Source organism: Haplochromis burtoni, unplaced genomic scaffold, assembly GCF_018398535.1.
Source record: "Haplochromis burtoni strain Fernald_Lab_line unplaced genomic scaffold, NCSU_Asbu1 Contig_18, whole genome shotgun sequence".
In the NCBI taxonomy this organism is placed as follows: Eukaryota; Metazoa; Chordata; class Actinopteri; order Cichliformes; family Cichlidae; genus Haplochromis; species Haplochromis burtoni.
Window position 1 is genome coordinate 2,599,456 of NW_024582379.1, and position 22,607 is coordinate 2,622,062.

The 22,607-nt window shown below is 37.8% G+C and overlaps 2 protein-coding genes across 2 annotated transcripts in view; both read right to left on the reverse strand.

Moving 5' to 3' along the window:
- The window catches only part of vps13a (vacuolar protein sorting 13 homolog A), a gene marked incomplete in the record, with an annotated part of 47,549 nt that extends 38,983 nt beyond the window's left edge, over positions 1-8,566 (reverse strand). Inside the window, 16 exon segments of the mRNA XM_042218354.1 lie at positions 39-133; positions 251-383; positions 2,517-2,579; positions 3,244-3,415; positions 3,575-3,681; positions 3,870-3,997; positions 4,385-4,430; positions 4,735-4,815; positions 5,130-5,189; positions 5,278-5,337; positions 5,539-5,648; positions 6,849-6,950; positions 7,229-7,324; positions 7,425-7,467; positions 7,566-7,609; positions 8,381-8,566. Of these exon segments, the coding sequence (XP_042074288.1) occupies positions 39-133; positions 251-383; positions 2,517-2,579; positions 3,244-3,415; positions 3,575-3,681; positions 3,870-3,997; positions 4,385-4,430; positions 4,735-4,815; positions 5,130-5,189; positions 5,278-5,337; positions 5,539-5,648; positions 6,849-6,950; positions 7,229-7,324; positions 7,425-7,467; positions 7,566-7,609; positions 8,381-8,480 (1,440 nt within the window).
- Positions 8,567-12,371: 3,805 nt separating this feature from the next.
- On the reverse strand, positions 12,372-13,883 carry LOC102299008 (C2 calcium-dependent domain-containing protein 4C). The gene is made up of 2 exons (XM_005916370.3): positions 13,769-13,883; positions 12,372-13,650 (listed from the first exon to the last, which is right to left on the reverse strand). The coding sequence occupies exon 2, from the start codon at positions 13,599-13,601 to the stop codon at positions 12,372-12,374; it is 1,230 nt and encodes a 409-aa protein (XP_005916432.1). The 5' UTR covers positions 13,602-13,650; positions 13,769-13,883.
- Positions 13,884-22,607: the final 8,724 nt, after the last annotated feature.

Here is a 22,607-nt window from a genome sequence, read left to right on the forward strand (position 1 = left end):
TAGTAATTGAGGGGGTGTCGTGGGGGAAAGTGACTCACATCCTTTGGCAGGTTGGGATTAGCAGCAGTCTCGCTGTATCCAATGGCAGTGTAGAGTTTGGCTTTCTCAGCAGGGGTTAACAGCTCATCAAACCCTGACACAGAGATGGTAAGAAGAATAAATGGAACGTACATAGGAGGAGTAAAAAAGCTAATATTACAGGCTGTTACTACAAAGACATTCCACATGTACATGTCTATCTGTAACCTACCTCCAGTCTTAACTTCTTTTCTTTCTGTATCAGGCTGTGCCCCCCAGTTCCACATCCAGCTGATCCAACCCTGAGACTCTTCTTCCTCCATCTTCATCCCAGGACGGTAAATACGCAGGCCTGCTTTACTTGCCTAAAGAAGGAGATGAAACAAAATGTCAAATGCTTCCCCCTTTTCACTTTTCTGAGGAAAGATGGCAAGGAAAAAAACCTGACCAGCCCACAAATGATCTGTTAGCATTATTTATCCCTCAGATGGAGGCCCAACCCATTTTCTAAAAAAGATGATTAAGGTAGTCGGTCCTGACATTTTAACTATTTTTAATAGTAGTCTCAGTTCTGGAGTAGTACCAACTGGATACAAGCACGCTGTAGTGCAGCCAATAAACCGAACCTTGATTCTTCTGTTCTTGCTAATTTTAGACCTGTTTCCAAGCTTCCGTTTCTGTCAAAAATTCTAGAAAGGATTGTATTTGAGCAGCTCCAAACCTTTCTAAATAGTCATAATATTTTTGAGAAGTTCCAGTCAGGCTTCAAAACCCACCACAGCACAGAAACTGCCCTCCTAAAAATACTTAATGATATTTTATTAATCACTGACTCAGGAGACCCAGCTGTGCTCCTGCTCCTAGACTTAACTGCAGCCTTTCATACTGTTGACCACAGCATTCTGATCTCCCGTTTGGAGCAATGTGGTATCAAAGGTATCCCCTTGGAATGGTTTAGGTCGTACCTCTCCGAGAGGACTTTTTCCGTGAGCCTTGATGATTTTATTTCTTCCCCAGCTCCTTTTACTTGCGGTGTCCCGCAGGGTTCCGTATTAGGCCCAATTCTTTTTTCAATCTATATTTTGCCCCTAGGCCTGATCTTTAGGAAGCATAACATCTGCTTTCACTCTTATGCCGACGACACCCAGATTAATCTTTGGTTTAATAGAAACACCTCCACGCCCATGGAATCGCTAGTCAAATGTCTTGACGAAATTAAAACCTGAATGGCCTCAAATTTTCTTACCTTCAATGAGGATAAAACTGAGGTAATTATTTTTGGACCAAGCTGTAATTTCAATGCGCCAGATTTGGACTTATGTAACCTAACATGTGCTGTTAAAACGCATGTAAAAAAACCTGGGGGTTTTCTTGGATAACAAACTTACATTTGAGAAACAAATTAATTCAGTTGTCCAGCGGTCCTTTTTTAAATTAAGGCTCCTATCCAAAGTGAGATCTTTTTTATCTTTTAAAAACTTGGAACGAGCAATTCATGCGTTTGTTTTATCTCAACTGGATTACTGCAATTCACTATATGTGGGTGTCAGTCAGTCCAGCTTGGCTCAGCTCCAACTTGTACAGAATGCTGCAACTCGCCTTTTGACTCGTGTGAAGAAACACCAACATATTACTCCGGTGCTTGCTTCCCTTCATTGGCTTCCAGTGCGTTTTAGAATTAAATTCAAAATCTTACTTTTGACTTATAAAGTGCTAAATGGCCAGGCACCAGACTATTTGTCTGACCTTTTGCAACTTTATACGCCCTCTAGAGCCCTTCGATCAAGTGATCATCTACTCCTTACCTTACATAAGTCTAGGATGGTTCAGAGGAGATCGGGTATTTGCGGTTGTGGCACCAAAAATGTGGAATGATCTACCTCTCCACATTAGAAAGGCCCCAACTGTTACTCTTTTTAAATCGCATCTTAAAACACATTTTTTTACTCTGGCTTTCGAAACTGTATGAGAGTTGCCAATTCTTTTATCCTAATTTTCTTTTAATTTTCTTACCTGTTGTTGTTGTTAATGTCATTGTTTAATTGTTATTTTGTACAGCACTTTGATCAACTCCCTGTTGTTATTAAATGTGCTTTATGAATAAATAAATGAAATGAAATATAAGAGAAATTGTGCAGAATATGTAAATTTACAGTTAACGGCACAGTGCTGCACCTTCTGGAACCATGGCAGCCTAATCCTCAACCCCCTACATTCCTTTGCTTACTGTATAATTATCGATTATGTGCCTAATTTGGCCTTTTGGCTTGCTGGAACAAACATACGCCAGCACCAAGCTGCTGAGAGGCACTGTACTGTGCATAGTTCCAATGAATCTCAAATTGTTGTCCTTTTTTATGGATTTGTGCAACAACTTGAGATCACAAGACAAAGCGCAAAATGTGATCCAGCCATTACAGTTTGATCAATTCATAAATCAGACACAAGGTGTCTAAGCTTATTGAAGTTCTCTCAGTTATGTGATACAAAAAGCTTACCTCCACTTCAGCCTGCTGTCTGGCCAAAGTGATGTTAAAAATATCCAAAGTCTTCTCGGGCTTCTAAGAATAAACACAAAAGAAATCGATTAGAGCTTTCACTAGATTCTATAATTACTACAGTTCTATTTTTGGGGAAATATGATACTAATAAAAATAGAGAAGAACTTGAGAACACATTTAATTTCAGATGTTAAATTCAATTATTTTCAAGTCTATCTCAAAAACTCAGCATCAAGCTCTAATGCACTTCAATCAGTCCCTGTAGGCTTGAATACTAGATATCTTTGTGAGCAATTATGGCTAGAAATATGACAGACATCACTTTAGAAAGCTACTGAGAAGTAATACTATTGTAATCAATTACTTCCATATTATATTAGCTTTACTTTTGACATAGGCCTTCAATTATGATCACTACAGTCAAGTAAAGCAACTTTCGCAAGCATTTGTCTTATAACAGTGACAACAGGTATGAAATGTATATTAAAACAGAATTACTGGTAATATTAGTATATCAAATTAAACTCAAAACTTTCACCTGTCTAAACTGTTTATATGCAGCAGGGAAATATAAAAAATTATAATAATTATAATAATTCAAATGTTTTAGTCTTAAGACAATAATGTGAAAACATAGACTAGAAAGGCAAACAGTCCCATAGTCTCTCTGTTTATTTCCTTTTTCCCTTTTCCCTCTCCCCTGTTCAGTTTAGTTCCACCCCACCTCTAAGTCTTTGAGAACCTCATCGCTGGGTTTCTTGCTGGTGATCTTTGTCTTGTAGAGCTCTCTGTAGCTTTTTACCATCTGCCGGTGTCGGCGAATGTGTTGCCATGACCACATGTGGAGACCTGGCTTCACATCTATCTCCAAGACGCCTGTGATCACATACTTCCACCTGGAAATCAGGGAATCAATGTAACAATTTGTAATACTAAGTGGACTGAATGTAATGTGGTAAATGACATGTACATATGGGATCCAGTTTTTGAAAAAAGATTACAGAAACACAGGACAGAGGAAATGATGTGATAAATATGTGACAGTGTCTTCTGACCATATTTTGGCATTCTTGTGAACATGGACCTCGGGTCTGTACTTCCTGTATGGCAGATTACGTGACATCATATCCACTGAGCACAGCAGCTCCAAGATGCTAATGTACTGGAATAACAGGAAGTCAGCAATTACATCATCACAAAGTACTCTAGTGCAGTTATTATCTGACATTGTTTATGTAGTTTATCCTTAACAACCCTCTTTAGCTCTCTCTTTCTTATAATATTCTATTTTAATGAAACTTTAACACATACAAGTTTAAACATCTCTATCACACACACACACACACACACCTGGGCTTTGTTGAGTTCAATTGCCACCTCTCTGAGATTGACCATCAGGTCCACTTTAGGGGAGGAGAAATCCACATCTGACCTGGGATTCATCCGCAGTTTTGCATCAGCTGAAATGGGGCGAAAAACTGTGGAACAGCAAAAGGAATTAAGATGATTTAAGAATTGCAAATGTGAGCATTAAAATGGATTCACTACCTTTTGTGATGCACATGGCAAATTTGCATCCATTTATAAAGAACTTAAAAAACTTTACCATTGTTATCAGTTCAAAAATATGTAAGCTGTTGCCTTAAAGTGAAACTGAAAACAAAATCTGTTGAGATGTGCTGAAAATCTGGTCTCGTGACTCAGTGGTGGTGAATCAAACTCTGTGAATCACCCGGGGGGGGGTTGGTGCTGCAGTGGCATTGCATATCATCACAAACCATTTCTTCATCACTTTCTGTCTGCAAAATTTTTCATAGACGTTATGTAATGTGCTTTGAACTTAGTTCCACAAGAATGACACTCACTGAAGTCGTGAGAGGAGTGGACGTCCATGCTGCTCTGGAGATGTTGCTGTAAGAACGCAGAGGAAGTGAAGATTTATTTACATACTGTTTTTTTGCTTTGCTAATTTCTTGGCCTCCTAACATATTTGATTTCTTTTTTGTTTTGATTTAACTATAATGTATGGAAGAAACCCACTACTATATCATGTGTATGACATAGTGCTAAATGAAACACCTTTACATAACTCCTGTGTAACCGAAGATCTGTGCCCTGTGTGATCACAACATAACACTAGCATTGTGTCTTCCAGGAAAATAGGAGATGGCTAATTCCAAGTACATATTAATACGTTAATAATACAGTGACTCACCAGGGCCCGATCTGAAGTGTGACTGGAGAAAAGTACTGAGTTAACATTCCAGTAGGCAAACAGGTTATCTAGTTGTACCAGCTGAGAAAACAAGAAAGATAAAGCAATTAGTGATGAAGCTGTTTGCGATTACAAGAAAAAAAGCTGACAGTGTTTGACAAGGACTTCTTAAAGTTTTGATTATGCTCCAAAATTATGAGGAAATAACACTGCTGAAAGAAAAATCAATGAAGTTTTCCAAGAGTTAGTCTTTAACTTCAGAAAACTACTTTAAAGCCAAAAACAAATGCTATTAAACGTGTAGGTGGTATTTTTTATTAAAAACACCTACCTACCTTCCATACCACCTGTACAGTGGTGGTAAACAAGGTAGATAACATGGTTGGATTTCTTACCTTGAAGAAAAACTTGGACTTCTCATCTAAAAGACTGGGTCTCCACTTCGCGTCAGCTGTCTGTACGGTCAAACAAGCAGTGAGGTTCATTAAAAGCTTAATATCTAAATGTAAAATAGCATAGAATTTGACAGGAAAGACACATCACCTGAAGGCTGAGGTTTTTCAGTGACACTCCAAATGACAAAGGGCAGTTTGGATTTGTTACCTGTCATTAACAAAAAAAGGAGGAAAATAAAGAGCTAAGCCTTATGGTGTGGTTAAGACAAAAAAAAAAAAAAAATCAGTTATTCTATTGTAAAGTGCTCTAGAAACAGTGTTTAGTTCATTTAAAGTGGAAACATGTATAAACTTGCAGGACCATAGATAAAATTGTACATTATTATGGTAACTCAGCTTGAATACTCACATGATCTTCATAGCGCACGTGGATGTTAGAGATTTTGACTTGCAGGTTTTTAATGACCTGAGTCACAAGCTTTTCCGTAAAAGTGTCCTGTTTCTCAAGCTTGGGATTCTCTGTAAAATGCAAACGATTTAGGTTTTGAGGCTCCAGCAGGTCCCAAAAATTCCTGAAGATTTTCTCTAAAGGACCTTCGATACACATTCACTGTGTATTTCTGTATAATTGGCCTTAGCTCTCATGACTGCCTGATGAACTTTACAGATAACTAAATTTTACTTTCAATATTTTAATGATTATTTCTGACCTTTCCTTTTTTAGCAAGTAAGAAAATATTAGCTTACATAAGAATGTCAGTGAATCACATTGCTGTTAATAAAGTTGCATCTCAAAACGTTTTAAAAAAGAAAAAAAAATAGTACACATTTTTATTTAAATTTAGAAATACAATACAATACTGTATTTTCACCTACATGCTGTAAATGGCAAATTTACAGCAGAAACTAAGATACAACACTTTTCACCTTGAAAGAGGACATAGTGTTATAAAAAGAATAGCTTGTAGATAGGCAGATACACTTGTGGTGAGGAGTTTACACACTCATCATAGGCATGGAATGAATGCCATTTCTTTTTAAACTCATCAAATATGTATGTTGTACAAATCTGGAAAAATACCAATTCAAAGACATAATTAAGAGCCCAAATATACCCTGATATTCATGTCCAAGATGAGTGGTCAATTATTAAGTCAATTATCAAGGATAGATTTTTTTTCTAGCTAATGGCAAATGTATATTGTTGAAATGACAAAACCAGGCTGTCCCAAAATACATCAACACAGCAGTCTACCACTACAAGGAAAGACAACTGCTGAAGTGGTGTGATACTCAAGTGCTAAACCACACATAACAGAAAAAGCGTGAAAAACGCTGGCTGCACAGGAACTCGCAGCCATACAAACCATGACCATATGACATTAAATCTGTGTGTGTGACTATACGACATATTTTATAAATTTTGATATTGCTTGTTTGTCTATGCAAAGTCAACACCAAATGTTCTACTGCCCACTGGCTCACGCACTGGAGCGCATGACTTATGTTTACACAGCCAGAGAGCAGCAGATGAGAGCCAACAGGAAATATCAACATTTGGAGTTTTTTCTCTAAGAACCTGTTGACCATGACAAAGGCTGTTTTCATACAAAACCTACAGGAAACACTGCCATACAAACAGATACACACCGAGGAGCTTTGCTATAGTAACGTGTTTACAAAAAAACCTTAAAAAATAAAATAAAGATACACCCTGACCTTGCTCAGCAGCCTTCAGCTTTGTCTGCTCTATCCGCTGTAGTTCCCTCTGGCGAGCCTCCTGAAACTGCTTCTCCTCCTTTTCTGCATCATACTTTATGCCTGAAAGAAATAGCACCAGAAAAAATGTGCATCTTTCTGTATTATTATATTTGATAAATACTTTTACTTTAATAGAATTAAATTATTTTAATGTATTTTTGAATCTTTAAAACATATTAAAACAAGTGGCTTACTCAGCTTACCAAAGGTGTCCAACAATATTCAGCTACTGTGTGTCTACTAAATGTGGTTTTTCATTCATTTTATACACTGTAATGCCTACTGTGAATACTTGGATCAAATTTGTTTATTTTGATGCACATATTAAATCATCTTACTTGCTGTGGGAACTATAAGCAGGTAGACACCATCCAACGTGGCCTCCACGGATTGTGTGTATAGGTTCTTCCATGGTATCTTCAGTTGGAGACGCCCTAATCACAAAAACACCCAAGTAAGAAAAGGTTCTTCTGTACAAAGGTACTAAACTAAACAATTATGGTCAGTATGAGCCAGAGTAAGAGTAAGTCTTACCTATATGACCAGCCTTCACTTTAAAAGGAATATCAAGTTGGCTCTGCAACAAAGCACAATGAATAATAAATAAACACATATCTGTGAATGCCAGGATGTAATAACTAATGCTGTTTACTCACACACTTAACTGCAACTTACCAAGGCATTTTCCTTTATTTCAAGATTATTAAGCACAGCATCACCTAGAGGGCCAGGAAAACGTTGTTACTATGGTAACAGCATTATGGCTTACCATTTGGGTAAAGTGTAGCTCATATAGAAACTCAATCTAATTAAAGAGGTTTCAGGACTTTTGACTTAATGCAACTCGCACCATAGAGCTCCAATAATTCAAATCAATCGTAACACATTATTCATAGACATACTACTCATGTAAAACAGTCTATGAAAGACAACTCGTTTTTATACATTTGTTGATTAGAGAAGCTGGTATTAAGATAAAGTTTGGTAAAACAAAGTACTTAATGGTTTGACTTAGTTACTAGTTTTAAAAATTGATCCAGGTTCAGCGGCTAAAGCCAATTTTCAAATACTCATATTTGTGTACAATGCCAAAGATTTCTTGGAACGAGTGGGTACTTAGTATGAAGCACAGTACCGAGTCATAACCTGGCTGTGTAAAAGGGTGTGACCTCGAAATGCATGATTCCCAGACGCTCGTATGCATGCAGTGCTCAAACAGACTTGCGGGAGCAAATAAGATAATAAAAAAAAAAGATGACTGGAACAGTCGGAAATAACGCTGTGTTTCAATATATCTCGATGTCAACATTTGACTGCACCGTCTCGTTCACGGTGAACAGTTTAAACTGGTTTGGGGACGCATAAAGTGACACTAACAGCTTCCTCAGCTGTTAGTGTCATACGCCTGGTGGCTAGCGTACGTTAGCATTTAGCTAGCTAGCTTAGAGAGCGAGCTAACCAAGTAAAATGACAAACACAAGTTCAGTTACCTCCCCATATGCCGAGCTTTAGCTGCGAGCTGTCAAGGTTGACAACGTAGTCCCCTAAAAATCGGTTGAGGACATCTACAACCACGCTTTCGAAGACCATTGTGGCGTTTCTCTCATCTGCCTATCACCATGTTTACATCCCGACGAGAACTCGTTCAGGTTTAGCGTCAGATTAGGACGTCTTCCGGGGGTGGGCGGTGCTTGACGTCACCTGTAACAGCTACTTCAGGAAACAGTACTAAGAAATGTCAAAGCCGTTATTTAATGGGATAATAATAAACTACACCCATACTTGGGAAATTGGCTGTGAGTAGCGTAGTCACTGCCCTGAGCTGCACAGCACAGTTGTCTTACACCTAGAAGGTCCTGGAGTCTGAATCCAACCCTTGCTGGGGCCTTTCCATGGGATGCTTAGAGGTTTTTTCCAGGTATTTAGGCTTCCTTACACAATTCAAAGACATACACGGGATGAGGTTAATGCGTGTGCCTGAAATGGTTCTAATAAGTGTAAATGTGAGTGTCTGTGTTAGCCTTGAAACAAAGTAGCAACCTGTGTAGGGTTTACCACTTGCAACCCTGATTTGGATAAGCGCAAGACAGTGGATGAATGGAAGGATGGATTACATCACACCCATTACATCTTCTTGCCTACGTTCTGCTACACAGACAGACTCCTCTACAAGAACAAAGCACCTAGCTCTAAAATTAACCTGTTAACCTGACCTAGGCACATCAGAGGATCATCCCAGCACACCAGAATAATTACATATAATGTCATTATTTTGATAATTGAAAAGTTTAAATGTGTCCAAACTCCTCTGTGCTTATACAACTATAATACCATTACCTTAGTTGTGTAGTCATGATAGTAGTGTGTTTAAAAGCATTAAAATCCACCGAAACATATATGCTAGATTTTAAGAAAGAGTGTCAGTGTGATATTTTGAAACGCTATGTCATAAGCCTGAAATTCCCTGGCTTCCTCAAAATGGTTCACTTATCTCACAGTCTCGCTGACTCCAACATGCAACAAAGTCTAATGCTGTTTCATGTAGATGTTGTTGAGCTTTTGGATAAAACTGATATCACTCCAAATGAAGGCTTGCAATAACGTTTAGTTGCTATTATATGAGCTCAGGCAACTGCTGCTTCAGTCTTTATGGCTGTTTTTGAAATTATGATCATGAGTTTCACAGTATTAACTTGTATTGAGTAATTTCAATAGATATTAACAAACAACCTTTATTTGTCACATACACAATCATACAGAGTACAACATGTAGTGAAATGCTTGTGTCCGCGCTGCAGACGTGCCACTCCAGGGCTTGGTTTTAGCATGGGGGATCTAGCCATACTACTCATGTTACTGGATACAAGAACTTGCGACTCCCACTGCAAAGGTGTGTAGTCTTACCACTACACTATCCAGCTCCCACACATATTGTTATGGTTTTGAGTGGTTCTGGACTTTATGATGTACTCTTGAGTATCAGAGGTGTATTATATTCGGGTTCTATATGTAAATCTTTGTTTACGGTATTTCCTAGTGCTTCTGAGTTTTATTGTCTATGTTTCTTAGATTTTAGTCTTTCTTTAGATTCTGCTAGCCCACTAGATTCTGTGATACATATACGTTTCCCCAGTCGTGTCCTCGTATCTGTCAACTCTGTCTGTGCTCTGTCTCTGTGGTTGTCTGGTCTCCCCATTTAGTTGTGTCAAGTTATTCTTGTCTCCCCTGGTCAGTCATGTTTCTGTGTCTGTTTAGCCTTTTGTCTGTATCAAGCTCACATGTCCGTGTCTCTTCCTCAGCGTTATGTTTCCTGTTCTGTTTTGAATGGTAAATGGTAAATGGCCTGTATTTATATTGCGCCTTACTAGTCCTTAAGGACCCCAAAGCGCTTTACATATCCAGTCATCCACCCATTCACACACACGTGATGGCAAGCTACATTGTAGCCACAGCCACCCTGGGGCGCACTGACAGAGGCGAGGCTGCCGGACACTGGCGCCACCGGGCCCTCTGACCACCACCAGTAGGGAACGGGTGAAGCGTCTTGCCCAAGGACACAACGACCGAGACTGTCCAAGCCGGGGCTCGAACCAGCAACCTTCCGATTACAAGGCGAACTCCCAACTCTTGAGCCACGATCGCCACGATGCCCACGATGTCTCTCATCTTGTGTGCATTATGTTGAGTTTTGCTTCCTGCTGTCTCAGTCAGTTTCTGTTTGGCTCTGTTCCCCATGTGTCTCCGCTGTGTCTCGTTACCTCATTATTTAATATCTACATTTTCCCATCTTGCTGTGTGCTCTCTTGTTATGTGTTTCCTTGTAGCCAGACTTTCCTAGTTCCTTTAGTTTTATATTTTGTATCATTCACGCTCGTAAGATTATAGAAGTAAATCTGACTTTTTAAGTTAAGTTTCCACGTTTCTAAGTTGTTTTTTTAAGGTCAAGGGTCATATTTTTTTGGCTTTACGAATGTGAAATTGTAATAAATGAATAAAAGAAATCGCTTTTGGAATCAAATTTAATCACTTAACTGATTTATTCAGGTAATTTAATTGTGTCAGCAGAAGAAACATTAGTACGAGGAAGACTGGGACTGAGACTGGTTTTATGTGGTCTGATTTGTATCCTCTAAGATTTCTAACTGCTGAGTTCAAAGTTCTGGGCACAAGTCATATTTACAAACCTCTACAGTTCAGACTTCATCACTCAGTACAGTGTTTAATATAAATGGCATAACAGGGCCGTACAATAGAGTAGCATGACAGAGATAAACAGAAGAGAGCGTATTTGGATATGGTTCAGCAGAGAAACAGAAGAGCTGACAGTTTTATGCTGAACATTACCAAACAGCTGCCTATTTGTACATCTTAAACAGCAACATTAACATTCAGTGCAGGCACATATTGTGACCATCTGACAAAAGTACAGTAAGTGTGCTCTAAACTCAAAGCTCTGCTGAGAGAAATATCTGCTTAACAGCTAAATGCCTTACTATGCTCAAGAGCTCATTGCTAACTAACATATTTGCTCACTGGTTGCCTCCCTTTTCAACATTTTCCTTTTTACACATTTTAATAGGTTTTTGGAGGTTTTTTGGGGTTTTTTTGCCTGTCCCGTTTGGATCTTTAGCCATCAGAATTGTTGTCTGAAGGCCAAGAAAGATGCCAAGTGGATTTACTTTACCAAGTGGATCATCATGGCCTTGCCATATTGGTCCATTTGATTGACCTTTATTATAATTATGTATTTATTTTATTTTCATTTTTTAAAGATGGGACAGACATGACTGGGGAATAGGACAGGGAGAAAGAATGAAAGAAAGAGAGGGAGCGAAAGAAAAATAGATGGGAGAAGAGATGGTGAGAAAGGGGGGAAGAAAAAACAAACAAACAAAACACCTGGATCAGCTGTATGGAGATAAAAAAAACAGAAGATAAAACAAACAACAAAGAGCAACATAATAAAACCAACACCATCACAATAAACTAGCTAACAGTAGATAACAGTAGATACTAAATATTACATGTTACTGTTTTTTTGTTTTTGTTTTTTAATTTCACCTGTTGAGAATTAAAAAAGAAAACAAGCAGAAGAAAACGAGAGCAATAGAATAAACAACATCACGATGATATATGGGAATATAACAGTAAATACTAAATATTAAACATTATTGTGCAGCACGTAAGATCGACAGCGCACAGTGTGCTTTGAGGTAGGAGCCAAAAAGGGTGTAGTTTGTGTGTGATCACCCGTGTGTACACCTGTGAGCATGAACGCGCTTGTTTTTAAAAGGTTCCTTCATGTAATGCTCTGCTAGAGGGCGTGGGGGGGCCACAGCCCCGTCCACCAGGGCATGAAGCAGGTATGGAGGAGATCAACATTTTAATAGTTTTAAGACATCATAATTTTATCACATGTAATATACAACACATGCAGTTTTCATACTGTGATACAAAAAACTATTTTTCTGCCTGTTTATTTCAAATAAGCAGCTGAGACAGAGGTTTGGTGATCACTCCCATCACTTTCCCCCTTCTCAGAGTTCCAGCTGCAGCTTTATGTACTACTTTCAACCTAAGCTGCATTTCCATTAGATCTTTCTGACTCAGCTCTGTGAAGTAGAAATCTTCATTGAAAACTGGGCTCCGGCAGTTCCTGATGGTGGCACTCTCCTGCTGTTGCAGCTTCCCGGGAGTCAGACACAGACTCACTGCACAGTTCAGTGTCTGTCGGTCAGTATCACTCCACAGGCCTTCCACAGACACCACACGTACTCGGACTGTGGATAAGGATGACGACGACCTGCCGGAGAATTTGGTGTGCTCAGCGGAAAGGCGCACTCTGCCATGGCCCTGCAATGGGAGGACATGCTCCCGCTGAAGTCTTTCCTGGCACTGCAGAGCATCCATCGGGAGGAGGGCTGGTGGAGTTAGGTTGGCTGAGTTTTCCTCTAAGCTTGATGGGTTGCTGAGTGAGGCTGTTAAATCCCCTCTCTTCCACTTCCTCCTGCCCGCCTTACTGTCAATTAATGAAGGGCAAGATACTGTACCTTTAAGGCGGCCACTGCTTGATGAGACATAAAGGGAGGATTTGACACAATAAGGTGAACTGAGGGGAGAAGAGTCACTGGAAGAAGGTGTCTCGCTTTCTGTCTCAGACATACTCTTGCATAAAAACACCGGAAGGAATCCAGATAAAGTTTTCTGGGGAAGATTAGTCTCTTTTCCCAGTCTTGGTGCTGCAGTAGGCATATTTCTATCAAGCAGGTAAACAGGGCGTTTTGAGTGGAACAAAGACTCTTTCCTCCGAGTGTTGGGGCTCTCATAAATTCCACCCAGGCCGTAGCTCTCTGCAGAGAATGGCAAAGGCTTCTTTGTAGCTTTCCAGGCCATTGATGTGTCACCATTTTTTGTCTTCACATCCTTTGTCTTTACATGCGTGTCTGAAATCTGCCTACTCTTAGGAATCTGGTTCTGACCGAATACAAACAGTGGCTTTTCCTCAGCTTCTAGCAGTGGGCTTTGCCTGCGAAGCCGTGGAGGCAGACAGAACTCTGGGATCATGTCTGGGGTTAGGACATTGTTGTGCAGATTCCTTGAGAGGCTAGCCTTTGAAGGGAAAAGTGTATCCTCCTCATTCTTTCCAATGTAACGACTCAACTCCTGAGGAAGGCTCTCCATGCTCTCCCTGATCTTCTCAAGGACCCACATGGCTGTTTAATGTTGATTTAAGGATTTGAATGTAGTTCCCTTTCCCCACCTTTGGTGACAAGAGTAAAGTATTATTTAATCAAATATAGAAATCTTGGAACAGAATAGCACACTTTTCAGAAATAAAACATTTTTGCCAAATGGTGAAATAATTTTTTTCTTCTTACCTTTGGGGTTGTGATGTTTCTTTGTCCAGAGAGAAACCTGCCTGTGTGTGTGACACATGTGTCAGTGAGGTTTTAAAGGTAAGGGTGAGGCTCTGTCTGACTGATCTGACGCCTCCGCCTGGATTAAGCAACATTTCCTAAGCAGACATACACAAGAGTACACGTAACAAACACAGAGTGATGAGTGTTTCTGGGTGGGTGGCAAATCAGAGTGATGTGTTTAGTTGTACTGGAATGGTGCGATGTCAGCTTGGCATCGAGTTGAGACAAATTACATCATTACTCTAATGTCCATGTTTTAAACAATAAAAGAAGAATGGTTACAGTCAACAAAGACACACCCTGCTCTAAATTACACATAAACCTACAAGCAAACATGTAAAGTGCAAATTTAAAATATACAGAAAATGCTCCTGCCCTGTCTTTGTGGTTTTAAATCGATCCAGATTTGCTACAAATTTTAATGGATTCTTAATTTGCTCATGCTCCACTTGTCCACTCGTGGATTAAGTTTTGTAAAGGTCAGCTTGGAAGTCTTTTTGTGATTTTCCAAAAAAACAAAAAAACAAAAATCCAAACCAACCCACTGACAGAATGCTGAGACCACGTATCTCTGCCTCTGCCTCAAATGGATGACATTAAATACATCCAATAACTGCATGTAAACATGTAAGACATCTTGAGCACTCGGAATATTTATTAAAACATGTCCCAAAACATAATGTATTAGTCGTAAAGTGCTGAAGAGAATGATATTCATGTGATTAAAACACATGATTGATCACTGAAACGTGCTATTTTGATCATAATGACGTAAGCATAATCGACTTTTCACAGAGAGCTGACCTCTTGTTCAAAGCAGTTCAAAGACAGGAGCCACCACCTCAAAGGTCCTCTGACCTTTAAACAGCTGGTAATGCAGACACACAACTGACCTAAAGTCTAGACAGGCTTCGGTCTCTATGTGTTGTCATGAAGGTGAAACTTAACAATATAAATATGGATGATGATACCATTGTGTTTCGATCTGAATTTTAATGCTACATGCCAAATCAGCTCAAGATGAATTCATTCCTCATTTGATTCTATTCAGACATTTCCAGGATTTAAATGACCTGCTTCCTACATTTTTAGTATCACATTCTTACACAATGAAACCAAAAACCAGATTTTCATTGACTAACACACTTTGTCTTGTCCATGTGCTTTTGTCACTTTCTGCCCGATGGTTAACATCGAGATTGTAATAAAATTTTTCTCCCGTTCCAGATAACAAGCACCAGATTTCCATTACCAAGCATTAATCTAGATTATATTGTTTCCTGGCTCGTAATTCTGCCCGGAGACAAGACAGTAACACGAGTCATGAGGAACGTGGTGAGTTTCAACTCTAAAATAGCACATTGGAGATCTAAATTTGAACAATCAGCAGCATTCTCCATAAAGTCTACTCATCTATGGGACAAACCTCCAACTAAACTCAGATTAATTACAGGTATTAAATCTTTCACAGTAAAAGCAACTATGAGCTCAATTATGCAAATTTCATAATTGTGCAGACATCCTTTTTTTTCTTTCTTTCTTTCTTTCCCCCCCTTTTTTTTTTTTTGCATTTTTTTTTACCTTTTAGGCCATGAATGTATATATATTTATTTTTTATCTATAACCTTTTTTGTTTGTTTGTTTGTTTTCCAGTCCACCTTTTTGTACTTTTTTTAATGTGTATTTTTCTTTTTAATGTGCCCCATAAATAAATTTAAGTTTGAGAATTTTAGGAGCCATATCTTAATTAATTTTCCCTTAATATTATATTTCTTTATCTTTTTCCTAGTTAATGTGCACTTATTGTAGTTTTCTATCTGTAGGGTTTTGTGATTTTATACAATTGAAAAAAAAAATTGTATTGTGAATGTAAGACCTGGAAATTAGCTACAGCTTTAAGTAGCAATTCAATTTCATGTCACCACTGGAACTATGTTAAACTACATCGATCCTATTTAATAAAATAATAATAATAATTAAAAAAAAATATATGAACATACAGGCTTTTGTGCAGTTAATTATCTGACCACAAGAGGGCATACATGGATTAAATATATTTTTAATACCTCAAACCTCTCTTTTGTAAATGCATGACTTATAGTTAATATTTTTGTATAGCCTCATTATTATTATAACATCTATAAAACAACTGGAAAACTAAATGGTAGTCAGATTTGTCCATATAGACAAGCACATACGCAAAACATAGATACACCTTAATTACTTAATTAAAATGATTGTATATTATTGTTCTGGGTAAAGATTACAGTAACAAACATTGTCCGACCCTGTGTGGCTGCCTCTATAAACAGAGCCTGTGACAAAGATGTTCAAAATAAAGATTCAGTTCAATTCAATTCAATATCAAGATGATGAATACAGTGAGTCTGAGGTCTCCACCTCACCCAGGGGTCAGGAGGCTTTTTGTGGTAGTGAAGATCAACTTTATTACAGCAATAAAAACCCAGAGTGCTCTCTGTAATGGAGAGTTAAATGATTAGGAGTCAGAGGAGGACCTTGCCTTTAACTGCTGCCACAGCTCCAATTAACGTTAACGAGAGAACGGCACATTGTTGCCAAATGCACCATCGCTGTTGAGTGCATTAGTGTAAAAACCTTTTTTGTTCTGGAGCCTAACATTTTTAAAATGATAATTCAATCATTTATATTTTGTAGGCTTCATTTTGTTAATTCAGTGTGTGGAATATTATGTTAACTAATCAACCATAATGCTTTAAAGGTCTTATCCTATATGCACCTTTCATTTTTGTGATTTGCAGACGTTAATGGTCTCAGACACCACGATGTCTCTTGTTTGTCCATCCATGCTTAATGTGTTACCAGACTTTCAAATAAAGAAAAAAATGTGACAAATAAATATCAGCTAAGCTTAAACTAAGTGAATTACTCTTTTATTCAACAATCTCTCATTAAAGTTATTTGCAATCAGTTTAAAATTCACTTTATGCTACACAAGAAAGCTACACTTTAATGTTGTCTGAAAGCATTCCACATATAGTTCAATACATCATGAAAAAAAACCCAGTTTTATTCCTTTTATTATAGCTACAGAATAGCTAAGTGACTAGTGGCTGTTGGTTGATAATGACTGCTGTAGGGACAAATAGGTTCTTATCATTTGTCTTACAAACCAGCCTAAAAATGGATAAAAAGAAAAAAGCCAATTTATTAAAAATCATTCTGTGTTATTATTGTTATTATTGATGCAGTGTATTTCTTCCCCCTTCTGGAGGCTGTAACTTAACCCTGCTAACCACCTGCCCAGGGCTAAAAGTGACCTTTGTTGCCTTCCTTCTTCACAAGAAAGGAACAATAGAAACTTCGACTGTGTTTCATGGAAGCTGATTCTTTGGAACATGCTCAGTAAGAAAAATGGTTATAGTCTTGCTGATTCAGTTCAGTTGCTCAATGCGGCAGAAAAGACTTCTGGTGCCTGGTGATCAAAGATCAATCAGACATGTTTGTTCTACCAGTTCTTCAAAGCAAGTCTTTTTCCATTTTTTTAAAGAATAAATCAATTTAATGTCTTTGCAGCTGAACTGAGTTGTAATGATTCAGTAATTTTGCCTTATATTGTAAAGCTGTGTACCTAACAATGAATAACATGTGTTACAAAGAGGAGAACTTTCCAATATGAAGTGAAACAAAGAAAGTTTTTTTTTCGATTACACTTTTGTAATTAAATGGATGTATTAATCGATACATATCCAAAATACAAAAAGAAATTGTTTGGGACATACAGAAAAGACATATGACATTAGTCACAACACAAAAAAGGCAAGATCTGTAATATTTGTATCATATTTTATTTCTTTAAATTTTAAAGGAACTCTATGAGAAACCATCAAATTACATCTTTGCTTATTCTTGCACCAATAAACTAATAATCGAGTCCTGGCAGTTGTATTAATTCAAACCTTTGTTATAGGGTTTTCACTGAAACACTGCCAGTCATCATGTTTTGACATTGTGTAATGAGATTGAAAATTTCAAGTACAAACTCAGCAGCGAGAGAGCTGATGACACACTTGTTCATTTCCATTTCACTTTAATCTCTATTACTGGCGATTCAAATGGGCCCATACGAGCACTCATTTTCTTACAAAGCACTTAACCTCTGACAAACTGCTGAAGTTCTTTTGGCCACAGAACTTCTTTGTCCGAACTCTTTAGAGAAAGTGAAGAAGCGGGGAAGTCAGAGAGGAGAAACAATGGGAAGCAGGCCAGAGAAGGTGAACCACTGACCTATTTTGAATTGATAATTAAGGGTAATAATGGCTAATAAGCTGTAATAATTTGGGCCAATAAAGAAAGTTGGCAGATTGATGATGATGATATGAGCTGCGTCAGATGACCTTGCTCTGACGACAGAACAGAGACAATACACTTCAACCACGGGGGTGGATTAAATTTGACCCTGGATCAGTGAATCATCGGGTAATTATTAAGGAGAAAGAGGAGTGGTGGGTTGTAGAGGCTGAATGATGGAGATATGGCTGGGGGATGACGTAGAAACTGTTTTTGATAAAAGAAAAAAACCCAAAGATTCTCTTTGGGTACATCACACCCAACATAATAGAATGACAAAGAAGAATGATGGAGGACTCTGGTGCAGAGTAGTGACGATGGAAAAAAAAGAGAGACAGTAAAAGAGACAAGTTGGAGAGGGAATGCAATACATTACAGAGAAAGGAGAAGAGTTATAGTAATGTGCAGCGGTCCAGAGTGACCTGTCGTTAGGACTATTTCCCCTGACAGCTTCTCTCTGTCTCCAGGCCTGATGCCAGTATGCTAATTCCCCTCAGATGGTCTTTTCATTGGTTCACGCTGACTCCTGTCGACACGTGCCAGATGACTGTCCCCTTGTCCCCCTATTAAACACCACAGCAATGAATATGGCAAGCCGATCGTTTGATTAAGATAAGAGCAGAAAAAATCCGTATGCCAGCTGCCTGATTGCAGTGAATCACATACACTGTTATACTGAGTTATCACACGGACCACAGCTATACAGTACAGTCAATGTAGTAAACTTAACAAAAAACTACTTCAGAGAACAGATCGTTTGCTCATTCTATTAAAGTAATACATAAAAAGACTTAATAGTAAATTATATAATCTTGTTGTCATACAAGGGAAAGTGACATTAAAAAATAAAATAAAATTTCTCAAATAGAAAATTATAAAGATTTAATTATGGTTTTATTCATGGCCCCTATTGATTCACTCACAGTTTACTCACAGTTAAGTTAATTACAAGAATTATGAATCAATCAATTAAGACTGAATCAAATTAAGCATGATCAATTACACCTGACATAATTCCTCGTGCTTTAAGAAGAGCTCTCTGGGTTGTTAGATGCTGACAGATCAGATCTACTTTTTTATGAATCCAAATTTTATATTTGTTAATGCAAAAGACAAGTTTAGCAGCTTCAGTGTAATTATGAAATTAATAACTTCATTTAGTCATCCATAAGGAACTCCTTTGCAATTTACTTTACTTCAGTATATTTAATTTGAATATATTTTAATAAACGGTATGATGTGTTTACAAATGTATTACTCTGTGTGGAAATCTCATTTTTCTTATCACTGGTATGTTTCCTTTCTTGCAAGTGTTGAATATTATTTCATGTAGTGTCTATATGCTGACGAACATGTCTCACCCTACAGCAGTTGGAATATGCTCCAGCCTCCCTCCCGACCCTGAATTGGATAAGCTGGTATGACGACCAGTTGAACCTTGGTGATCATGATATTTGATAATCTTCTCTCCTGTGACAAAGCCTATGTGTTCACTCTCACAACACAAATCAGAAATCAGTTTCGGGGAGGAAATAAGAGATACGATGAGATGCCACGCAATGAGTTTGTTTCAGGTGAAAGTCTTTTCCTTCTCTTTTGTAACAGTATTTAATCTTTTCTGTAATGAAAGAGTTAAAACTTCACTTTGTAGTCTTTCTTGTGAAGATTGCAAGTGTGTGTGTGTGTGTGTGTGTGTCTGTGTGTGTGTGTGTGTGAGTGCTCTGTGCAGCCAGATTGATCTGTATGCGTATGTTAGTAGTGCAATAAATGCCTCCAAAGACTCCTTGTACATTCACATTGTTGTACCCCTATCTTTCAGTGGCATATACAGAATATATGTAATCCATATATTTTACCATTACCAATTTATTTACAAAGCACTTTAAAAAAACACAAATTGGACAAAGTGTTATAGAAGGCACAAAACACCACACAACAAATCAGCAACAACAACAACAGTATTGATAATAAATAGAAAGTAAGAGCACACCAACCTCACTTTGAGTTAGAATAAAGATGAGTTTACCAGCATGTCTTAAAAAAGAGGCAATGAGGAGGCCATCCTAACATGGGCAGAGAGATCATTCCACAGTTTGGGAACGATAGCGGGAAAGGCTCGGTTGCCAATGGTTTTCAGTCGGGTTTTAGGGAATGCCAGGAGCAGCTGATTCATTTTCAGATACAGCTCTCTTAAGATTGCATCAGAAGTCATAATATTACCACTGACAAGTTCAGTGTACATCTCTCATAGCCTTTCTTTCGTTCTTTCTTTCTTTCTTGTTTCCATTTACCGTCAGGTAAAAGTGTAGTAAGAAAACGTAGCAGGCTTGAGACAATTTTTCCCCCATCATTGAAGCCCATTTCTGCAAACTCCGAAACAAATCACTGAATTTTAACATTTAATAATAACATCTTCATGACATTTAAGTGATTTCCTATCTCTGTGATTAAAAAGACCTTTTTAACAAGGAGTTTGCTGTAATGTATTTTCATACCTCCATCTATAGTTAGAATGGCTCTGCTGATGTTTTTAATGGTCAGTCAAGCTGTGGATGAACAATGAATCCTTGTATGACAATTATAGGTTTAAAGAAATTGGAGCAAATTTCTAAATCATCTGATGTTCTGATATATTGAATAAAAGACTGCTGTCTGGAACAAAGAATAATATTTAAGGTTTGCGCGTGTGCCAGTGTGCATGAGTAAGAAATAGCACATCAGATCAGATGAATTAAGCTGCTCATCATGATGGCCTGTCCTCACTGATCATTAGGAAAAATGCATGTAGAATTTGTCACCCTGGCCCCTATCAAGTGCGGGTAATTACCACTAATGCATCATCTTCTATTCAAGATCGCAACGTTATGTTTCAGAGGGTTGACTGTGAACCACCTCTGACCTAAATGTTTTATTCATTCACAGGACTCATTTTATTCTTTTACACTCACATTTCACACGTCGAACCATTTGTCCCGAGTTAAGAGTTGGCCCATATTAATTCCAGGTATGTTTTTATCAGTGCTAAAATTAATTCATGTAGCGTCGTACTGTGTCGTTCAAATTAAATCAAATTCCAAAAAAAATAATAAAAATATACAGGGTATGAATATGGTCTTTGTCGTAAGTGATCAGTATTTTAAGACATATTTATAAGTTGTTTTCCTTCTTTAATTGCCTTTTATGCCTTTTATTTATGCCTCAGCTTTTGGGAATGGCTGTGTTACACTGGAGCGTGCACCTGTGCTGATTTAAGTGTCTAAAGAGAAAAAAGCTCCAGGTTTCAGCTCTTCCATATGTAGTTTTATTTGCAGAAGAGTCGTTAATTACAATTTTTCTATGCTTTTATAATTAGTTTATGTTTTTCCAATTGAAGTAAGTGGATTTGCACACAGCAGACAAATTTCTTTAATGCTCTCGGGAAACAGGAGACTCAGTGGTTATTACATTTTCATTTTGGAGAAAGAGGTAAACCATATTAATTTTTAAAATTTATTTAATGAAATTACTCTGCAGTTTATTGACATTAAGCATCAGGTTCAAATTTATATCTGCTAAACCATCACAGCAGAGTGGAGAGATACTTGCAGTGCACTTGCTTCTTTTGAGAAAACTAAGAAAGTCTATCAAAAATATGTTTTTTATTACCATATAAAACAAAAACACACAGCCAGAACAGATTTTTGTTTGTAATCTAAATTATAACCGGTATACATACTCAGCTGACATCCAAAGCATTTTGTTTCTCTATTTTACTACCTGCTCTTGAGGCTGAAAATCATTTAACATATTCTTTTAAATGCTTTGACACAACCAGCACAGTTCCTACTTATAAGACCGAACAACAAAAATACCACCTATTACCCCTCCACATAAACACATGTGCACATTAGGGGAGCTCATGTGATATTATGATTCCAGAGGCATCCAACTCCGGTGTTGTGAAGACAGAGGATCATGGAGGGTAGTAATGGCTGCATTATTACTCCTCTTATTGTGTCTTAATTAGTGGCATTTAATTATGCACTAATGCAGTGAGGACTATTAAAGACATTGAGGCCTGCTGATCAGGGAATTAAAGCAACACACATACACACACCCACACACCCACACACATACACACACACCTACAGGCACAGGCACACTTTTCACACAGACAGTTTGGGTGTGCTGTAGAAATCTCAGTTCCCTTTAACTAGAAATTACAGACACCCTGCAGAGAAAGTGTGTATGTGTGTGTGTAGATGGAACAGAAAGTAAAGAGGAGGTGGCATGATAGAAAAAACTAAAGAGAAATGCTAAAGAAATAAAATAAAATAAATAAAAGTCAGGCATAACACAACAAAATGATGGTGATAAAATAACAATAAATAAAAAGGATTGAATGAGAAAGGAAAAGATAAGGGTCATCACTATTAGGGAGATTCTGCTCGTTAGCAATGACACCCGAATAGGTTTTAATTTTTTACTC

Coding starts and splice junctions, on each gene's coding strand:
- LOC102299008 (XM_005916370.3), bottom strand. CDS start 13,601: ATGTGGGTCCTTGAGAAGATCAGGGAGAGCATGGAGAGCCTTCCTCAG.